Source organism: Aythya fuligula, chromosome 5 (genome assembly GCF_009819795.1).
Source record: "Aythya fuligula isolate bAytFul2 chromosome 5, bAytFul2.pri, whole genome shotgun sequence".
Classification (NCBI taxonomy): domain Eukaryota; kingdom Metazoa; phylum Chordata; class Aves; order Anseriformes; family Anatidae; genus Aythya; species Aythya fuligula.
This window is the reverse complement of record NC_045563.1, coordinates 4510629-4519839: the sequence shown is the minus strand read 5'-3', so window position 1 is coordinate 4519839 and position 9211 is coordinate 4510629. Positions and strand designations below refer to the sequence as shown.

Here is a 9211-nt window from a genome sequence, read left to right as displayed (position 1 = left end):
TCCCTAATTAGACAGATGATTTAAGCTGTATTTGCTACTGATTGATGTGTTTGCTGAATACAAAGGGCTGCACTTAAGGAGAACAACTGCAAATCTTGCTCTAGTGAAAGCAATGCTGTGCACCAACTTCCTAGTCCGTTATGCTAATTGCAAAATTCACTGAATACAAATAGTGGATTTTTAAATTTTTCTTGTTTTAGACTGCTTTTATGTCTTTTTCTCATTTCTCTCCTGCCTAACGTAATCATAGATTCTTTAGTCTATATTACATTAAAGTAATGGGAAGCTTTTTCTTCCCAATTAACATTTGGTAATATATAAACAAGCAACTCACATTTCTCAATGAATCAAAGGGATAACCTTCATTTTCTTAGCTTTATATCCATTTTTTTTTCACTCTGTAACGACCTTTTATGTACCCATGAAAATTATTGCCAGCAGAACACTGCACTGCACGATGCATCACCTCCCTATTAGTAGTCAAGGCTTGAATTTTTAATTCGAGATAACCTCCGAACACCAAAACAGTTCACAGTACTTCAACCAGCAAACCCAGCAATTTATCACTTTCCCCTCGAAAACAGAAAGCGGGCAAAACATGAAAGTCTCCTATGTATTGATGGGGCATGGGGGGGGATGGTTGTAAATCTAAACCCTCCATTCCAGAGCACATCCCCAGATGTAAATAAGCACACAAGCATGTTGCTACATATTTTTACCGAAGCAATTACAAACAGCCTTATCAGCGGCGGGCGAATTCGGCACCGGGCGCATTTCTTATCCGTTGTGCCCTCTGCTGGATACGGCACACAAGGCAAGCAATATTATTTCCAATTAATTTTTGGCATCATCACTTGGCATCTGCTTTAGGAATGCAAAGCGTGAAATTTGTAGTAGCAGGTTTAATATTTGATCCAGCCAAAAATATTTTTGCTACAAGGACTTACCTTTGGTGGTGTTTTCCTCCCCGCCCCCTCCCCTCCGTGCTCTTTCCTTGCCGCCGAGCCTTGTTTACGGTCCAAACTCGAAAATCTGCCACCGAACGCCATACGTGGCAGGAATAATTTCATGCTGTGCAAAATTTGTTTCATTTCACATCCTGTAAGAATAATTACTTAGCATAATGCCACTTAAGCTGCATTTCTAGCTGCAAACATTAAGGAAATGGTAAAAAGCTAGATCCCAGTTGGGAGAAAAAAAGGGTATTTAGGGGTCACTGGGGTTCCTTAAAACTAGACACTTTTAATGCCAGGGACAACAAGAAAAATTAGAATGATATAAATGTTGTTGCTGAATTTAAAAACGCAGTAAGATCTAATATTTTCAATTATATTCGAGGTCACCTATACAATTGGGCACCTCAATAGGACACTGCCTTCAGAAATACAGGACAAAATGCCTGGCCAAATTGCCCATGTTTCTTGTGTTTCCTGCATTTTCTGTAATTAAGTTTATTTGAGGGCTACAGTTGTCCGAATGGTCCTAAATTAAGCAAGTGAAGAAGCTGGACCTTCCTCACATCATGTTATTGACTCTGATTTTTACATGATGCAAAACAGGACTAGGTAGGTTTGGAGAAGAGTTGATGTCATGGATAAGTGGGTACATTGAACAAATTCAGCTAAGTTGTGAGAAGAATACCTTAGTACCTCAAGGCAGATACATGGTGCCAAAGGTGATTCTGATCTCCCACCTGGGCTCCCCAAAAGAGGATTCTTGTAGTCAGAATTCCTCATGGTTCACTCTTACCTGTAAAAATAGACTTTTTTTTTTTTTTCCCCTAGCAAAACCAATCTGCAACATTCACTCAAATCCAAGAATAGCATGGCCTATTTGAATTAACTCAATTAATTTTAAGGATCAAAATTAAGACTTTTTTTCTTTAAAAGCAAAAACAAACAACAAAAAGTCCTTTTTTTTTTTTTTTTTTTTTTTTTTTTTTTTCCAATTCCAAATTCACAGCTTGAAGTCAATCTCTTAATTTTTCTTTCCCAAGTGTTGACAAGAGGTAATCTCATATGGAGAACCTCTCTTGAGAAGTACCTCATCCCCTCATTTTTTAGCCAGCAATGACAACACTCGTGTGCACCAAGTACCCAGGCTGCCCTTCATCTTCCTTGAGGCCCTTGTGTCTCTTCCCCACTCACCAGAAAAATCCACTTGTGCCATACTTTGAACAACATGGATTTACAAACACAAATTCACCGATATTCAATAAGTTTGCATCAAGTTTATTGAGCCCAACAGAAGGCAAATTCTCAGATTCATTAGGAACAGGCTGAGAAGTCTTGCTGGTTGGAGTGCACTACCTCCAACCTGCCTGCTACCAGCACAAATTCCCCCAACACCACTCATCTGAAGCAAATTATTCCAATTTATCCTCATTCTTTGTTTTCACTCCATTTTGAACAGGCCATTACTGAAATGTCAGGTTTGAATACAACAGGAGTGCCAAGAGGCAGCAAGGGAGAAATAACAAACTTTAGGAAAAAATTGAAAAAATTTGGGCACACAAGTCCTTCCTCTGGTCTGAAACAGGCAGCAGGTATTCCCTGAGGAGGTTCAGCAGTTCTTCAGATGTCCTTTTTACACTCTACACTATTTAAGAGGCTTTGCTGCTAAATCAAAGGCCAAGACAAAGAAGAGCAATAAACAAAAGACCCCCAAAACATCCCACAATAAGTCATGGTCCTCTTCCCTTTCTATGCATTTTTTTCCCCAAAAATTCAAAAAGTTGTTGCTGTAGCTGACCTGCAGCAATGCATTGAAGTGCTCTTGGAGAAGGGACAACGTGTGGAGGACATGGTGCCACCACAAAGCTCTCTGTCCTCCCTGCACGGCCTGTGGTGGCCATGAACATGGCTGCTCCATGCGGCAACCTGGCAGGGGCAACGTCGCGAGCGCTCGCTCCGGCTTTGCCGGGCAGATCCAAACCAAACTGCCTTTCCCAGGGTGCTGACAATGATGTCTTCATTCGGTGCCATGAGTGGAGCAGGAGCTTTAGCCACTGTTTGCTCACATAGTGCTGTGCCAAGCTCTCGAACCTGCAGACCCCTGGGGTGGGCCGCACTGGGGTGGCTTCACCAGGGTGCAGTCATCGGCACCCCCTGGAGATGCCACCTGTAATATGGGTGCCTTCTTTCATGTGTTCCTCCGATGTGGAGGCTGGGGAACACAGAAACATGGATTTCTGCTCTAAAACCTCTGCCTGATGTCCTCCAGGCTGAGGTGGTCACAACACTGAGGTGTCACACTCCGTGGATAAAATGTGTTCATGACCTCCCGAGTTTTGCTCTTCAGTCCAGATGTGCAAAGAGAGAGATGGGGAGAAAGGGCAATAAGTACACTTAAATTAACAAACCATTTACCAAACTCGACATTAAAAAATAACAAGAATGTGCAAGTGACTCCATGCTGACGTATTTCCTGTTTATGAATCATTTCTTACCAAACCTAGGGATGAATCAAGGGCAGCCAGCATTGGCCCTGGGCATATGGTAACCCTAACAGCGCTCTGCCTGACACCCAAGTGGCTGCAAGCCAACAGGAATGCCTGTGCCACCTTACAGGTCATCTCCGGGCTGCTTTTGGGAAGCCTGGCCTGCAAGTAGTTTGGTAACGCATGTGTACACATGTAGGACAGACACATTTCAGCTGCATTTCAGGACAGATCGCCCTGCTCGGCATCTGGTTCCTCAACTCCCTCTTAAACAGCAAATGTAAGTTACCAACATCTTGACGAAGGCCAAGCCCAACAATTTAGCAGTTGCCTCTCTTTATTTCTTTTTAAAGACCGCGCTGAATCCCGATGGGATTTGGGGGTTTTGTTTTAATGGCAAGGCAAGAATTCGCTGATCCTCCCCGTGGCGAAGTTACTTTCAAGTCAGGGAAAGTTCTTGGCCCACGATGAAAAGTCTTTGCCAATTAGCGCTCAACAACCTCAATTCATTCCTCCTGGTTCAAGATGAGTAGGAACCTAATAAGGCTGCGATAAAAGGGCAAAAGGCACCGAGTACCCAAAGGGGATTAATGGGCTCTTCCATTTATTTGTCTTCCCAACAGCTGAACTGTTACAAGTATTGACGGTCTTCAAACGGCCCCGCGCCCAACGCGGCCAATGGCCACCTCCAGCCCCCCAGCCCCACGGGGCGAGGGCTTCCCCCTGGGCGATGCCAAAACCAACAAAGCCCCGGGGATCAGGTAATGAAACTTCAGCTTTTCCCCCTTTGAGATTTATTTACTGGCAGCTGACAAGGGGCAAATTCAGCTCGGATTGTGTAGTCAAGGCCCTGTCAAGCCTTCAGAGGCACCCTTATGTCGAATCACCTTCCTGACTGGCATGTCGCTGAAAAGCCCTCGGCGCTGGTCCTTAACAGCTCCCGACAGCACAAAGGACACTCCAGACAGATGCCTACATGGCATCCTGCAGCATTTTAAAAGAGAATTAGTGGTTTTAATTATGGTCGTCGTATGAAAGGAAACCATGCAAGCTCCGCAGGAGACCTTTGATCAAACCCTTTTGCTAGCACAATGCCGCGGAACTGTGACTATTCCTAGCAAGGGGCCTTTTCTCGCTGAATGACTCACCAGTGATCTTTGAATGCAGACAAGTTCCTCGCCCTCCCTCTTCATTAGCGAGCATTTCTATACAGGCCCTATATAGTGCGCCGAGTCTAGGAGCTATACAATGGGGGGGAAAAAAGAATCCCTACAGATTCTGGCCTCTACTTAGGAAGTGCTGAAGGACTCTGAGTGACTTTATTCATTAAAACAGGTTGCTATTAATTAACTGTCATAATAAAATAAAGAACTATTATTTGCATTTCTTAGTGCACTCCCTTTAGTAATATGTATAAAAGATGCTTGTAACAAAAATGAATTTATAAGGGAGGAAAAAACCTCTGAAGTCTCCCTCCTCCCCCCCCCCTTTATTTTTTTTTTAAGGTCTAGGCAGCAGGAGTCTGACTAATTATTAGGACCAGTTCTGCGAGAGAACAAATAGAGGTAAAACACAAATATGAAAGTAATTAGGAAAATGCAAAATCCTGTTTACTTGGCAACCAATTCATGCAACTGAGACTAACGAAGAGCAAATCAGCTTTGCTTGTTTGATAAACTTAGGGGTGCCACCTAAGAGGAGCTGATAAAAATTAAACTTCTGCCAGCATCCCTCAGCACTGCCTTGTAGCGAATAGGCTTAAAAACATGCATGCAATTGGTTCATCTAAGAGCACAGGCAAATCTAACCTAAACAGATTCACAGGAGGAATTTTCTAACTTCTGTTAAACATTTTCACCTTTGCAGTCGACCATCGGTGATACCTCCGAGCTGAACACCCAGCACAGACACCCGTGTTGCATGCGCACACAATTCATACAGACACAGTGCTGGTGAATGGCACAGTCGCAAGCATTTCTGGTCTTGTTCCCTAAAAAAACATCCTGTTCCTACTGCTCTTCATACCTGGGAAGGCATTTGATAGTGGGAAAGTTCTGCTCACAGTTTGTGTCACTGCTTATTACAATGTGCCACGATACGTTACTTGAAGCAGACTGCAGGCTTAGATACCTTTGTAGAGCCCCTCTTTTCTCCCGAGCAGATAGTGGAATCCACAAAAGCTTCCAATTATTTCAAGACTATGCAGCTGAGGAGGGGCATCTAATCAAGATAAAGAAAACCCTTGGCTCAATATATTTGCTTGAAAGGATTTTCAATAATGCAGGTAACAAAAGCATTCAAAAATTGGATTCCTAATGCTTTTCTGCTAGACTGAAGGGCTGATTTTGAGAAGTGAGAAGAAAGCCAGCCCTGAGAAAGCTGCATGGAGGAATGTATGATGTTCTCTCCCTCTGTACAAACACTTCTGCAGGAATTGACAAAAAGGAAGAGATTTAAGTGAGGCACAGTCGACCTGAAATGTAGTCAATTGCAACACAAAGAGTTAAAATGACAGCCCTGCGCCGCTCTTCTTCACTCTCCCCTTTGCTTTGTGGCTTTGCAACCCAGAGTTTTATTTTTTTTTATTGCTCATTTCTCATCCACTGTTTGGACAGGAATTGTTTATAGGAGAACAGGGGAGAACTGCTATGGAAATCACCCTGTGAAAATAAATCAGAATGAAAGGGAGAAAAATGAAGAAAAATACAAGAATCCTAGACAGCAGCTTGGTTTTTATACATACAGCACTCAATGAAAAGTGCTCAAGTTTTCCTACAATGAGGTAGAGGGCCAACAAAAAAAGTCATCTACTCTTAAAGGGATCTATTAGGATTAGTAACCGCATGAGCCTAAATCTGCACCTACATGCACGCACAGCAGAGAGCACAAACACAGCACTCAAAAGTAGAAACTGAGTCCTGCAACAGAGCATCCCCGTGCAGCACCTCTCGCTCCCATGCACATCTTGCTTGCACATCTTGCTCGATAACATGATCCTTATGGAAGTCCTTCCTTCTCTGAAAAGTTTCCTAACCCAAATGCAGTCCTGGACTGTCAGCAATTTCTCTCCCCTAACACCACTGCACCGAGATTTCAGAGAATGGCAAAGCAAAGTACAAAAATTTTGACAAATGTGCATTTCCACCAGAGCCTGGTGTCTTTTTTAAGCCTTTTAAAGAATCATCTCCATTTTGAAAGACAAGCTATTTTATGTCATTTTGGGGAAAACAGTAGCTGAGCTCTTGGTATCTCAGTTATTTGGCATTTGGGTTATGTTGAAAAGCAGGAGGGATGTCAACACCAAGGTGTCTTTAGGAGATGCCATGGTGCTGCCTACAGTGGTCTGTAAAGAAAAACACAGATCACCTGCTATAGCAAAACTTGTGCCACGAAGTCTAACACAGCATAAAACCCCAATGTAATGAAAATAACCCTCCCTGCAAAGCCAGGCAGGAAGAACTGGATTTGTTTCACTCACCATCCCATGCCAGCTGCTGTGTGTGTCCCCAGTGGGTCATGTCTGCAGCACCCCATGGTAGAGGCACAGCCAAGGCATGGAGCATATCTGAAACAGCACCTGGTCACACCCCCACAAAGGCCACACACTTCTCCTGATGGAAACCTGCCTAACTGCACTGCCTCGTGACCATAAAAATGCACAGACTAAAGAAAAATGTCTGTACAAGCCTCTTTGCTCAATGACTGAAGAAACATTAAAAAGCTAAAAACACTTTTTGCATCTATAAAGGATGCTGTATTCATAAACAAAATTAAAATCTCTCCACAGTACTAGAGATTCACGGGTTTCCTTTAGAAGGAAATTCTCCTTTGAAAGCCAGCATTTTATTTAGTGATGAGCTTTCTTCCCCATAGAAAACAATACAAACTGTTCATTTGGCAACAGCCATCAAAGAACAAATAACAGTACGTTCCTGCGGTGGCAAGCCTGCTTGATGTCCTCTTTACTGCTCTTTCTGCTGCCTTTTATAAGTTGTCGATGCCCAACTCAAATCTTTGCTCCTCTCTTCAAACATCTCGGTGCTTCAGAAGGCGTGAGGGGGGGGGAACAGGCGCTATCCAGCTCGCCTCTTCAGATCAGCTTTCATTTTCCTCAGCCCCTGCAGCTCCTTCTTCAGGTGTTTCACACCCTGCAGGATATCCTGCCGCTGGGGATCGTCTTCTGCTCTCTCTGTGTACAGGAGGAAATGTTTAACAGTTTCAGAGAGCAGCACCTCGGGATCCACGTCCACCTGGTGGAGACGCAACATCCTCTCGCAGGCTATCGCGTAGTTTTTGTGCCAGTTCACCGGATGATTTGGATGAGAGTTGACAATTTCTTTGTATGACTGTTACAGGGAAGAAAAAAAAGGGCAAATTAATCAAACAAAGGGGACCAACAGCTTTTAACAGTGCTTCAAAACTGCCCATAAAGGAACAGATGCTATTTAGATGTCTACGCCCAGAGTCAGAGGATTTCTGAAACCTCACTCTGTGTTTGCTGTGTGATGTGTGACAGAATGAATCCAAAATCCAACTGGGAGCTGAATCAGTTCCTTTTGTGGAGCAGCTGTATGTTTAGAAACATTACAGATGACCGAAATAACCCCCGGGCACATTATGCCCTTCCCCAGGAGAAGGGTTACACTGGGCTGGGGAAAAAGATTTCACTGCTGCCTCTGGAAAAACATTTACTCAATATTTCAAGAAATAAGGACATCTTCAACGGGACTTGAGCAGTCTTTTGAGTGGCAATATTCACAAGCTCAACATCAGGCACAATGCTGACAACACTGCAGAACAGAACAGCAAAAATCACAACACAAGAGGCAAATGTTTAAAGGAAACTATTTGTAGGCTGTTTGCTGGGGTATAAAACACTCCTCCTCTCTGCTGACACACACTGATCGTTTTGTGCATCTGCTGGCATCTCTGGCAGTACAATATTTACAGAGATACCTCCACCAGCTTACGTATGTCATTCTTTGCTGTGAAATGCAGCAGAATTAATTTGCAGTGAGAAGACTGTCGGATTTTACACTTGCTGGCTCAGATGCATGACTGTGTAATGACAGAGAGGACAAGTGCATAGAGGGGACTTCAGGACAGGCAATCTCTTGGCATGGGTTTGGAGCCCAGCACAGACAACATAATTATAGCAAAAGGAGGGTGTCAACTGGTTAGCTTTTGGCATCTTCCCTGACCGAGAGGGCAAGCAGGAACGGATAATATCCCTGAACAAATCTCTTTGAATCTGCTACGCTCCTGGTTTGGATGGATGAGAGAGAATGCAGATTACAGGACAACCCACCTCTACAGATACACTGTGATATTCCCATGTAGTCAAGAAATTAAAAACAATAAAAAAGGATGAAGACTGCAGGGAGCATTCGTAGCAAAATACATGACTTACAGTGTATGCCAACGTGTAAAGCTGTGATTTCATTTCTGCAGTCACACTGGCAGTTTCTGCAAGGTCAAATATAAAGAAAGCCGTTTTCATCCTAGGAGAACAAGAAAAAGGTCCATTATACAAACTGCTTAACATAACCAGCTCACATCTCATGATTACACACATCTTCAATGCGTCCATAAAGCCCTTTAATTGTACGGGACAGCACACAAGCTTTTTTCAAATCAGTAACACCACTGCAATTTCTTTCCACGGTGTGTGTGAACTACCTCTGTTCCTCCAAGATACTTTGAGCAGAGCCTTCAGGTGAACAAAACCATTGCTTGCCAGAGGCATTACACCCTTCATCTCATTTGGCCCAT

The 9211-nt window shown here is 43.5% G+C and overlaps 1 protein-coding gene across 1 annotated transcript in view; it reads right to left on the bottom strand.

The window, feature by feature from the left end:
• Positions 1-2215: 2215 nt before the first annotated feature.
• TMEM260 (transmembrane protein 260) overlaps positions 2216-9211 on the bottom strand; it is a gene marked incomplete at its 5' end in the record, with an annotated part of 30353 nt that continues 23357 nt past the window's right edge. Inside the window, 2 exons of the mRNA XM_032187846.1 lie at positions 2216-7785; positions 8850-8940. Coding sequence (XP_032043737.1) covers positions 7513-7785; positions 8850-8940 — 364 coding nt within the window. The remainder of the gene's footprint in view (positions 7786-8849; positions 8941-9211) is intronic.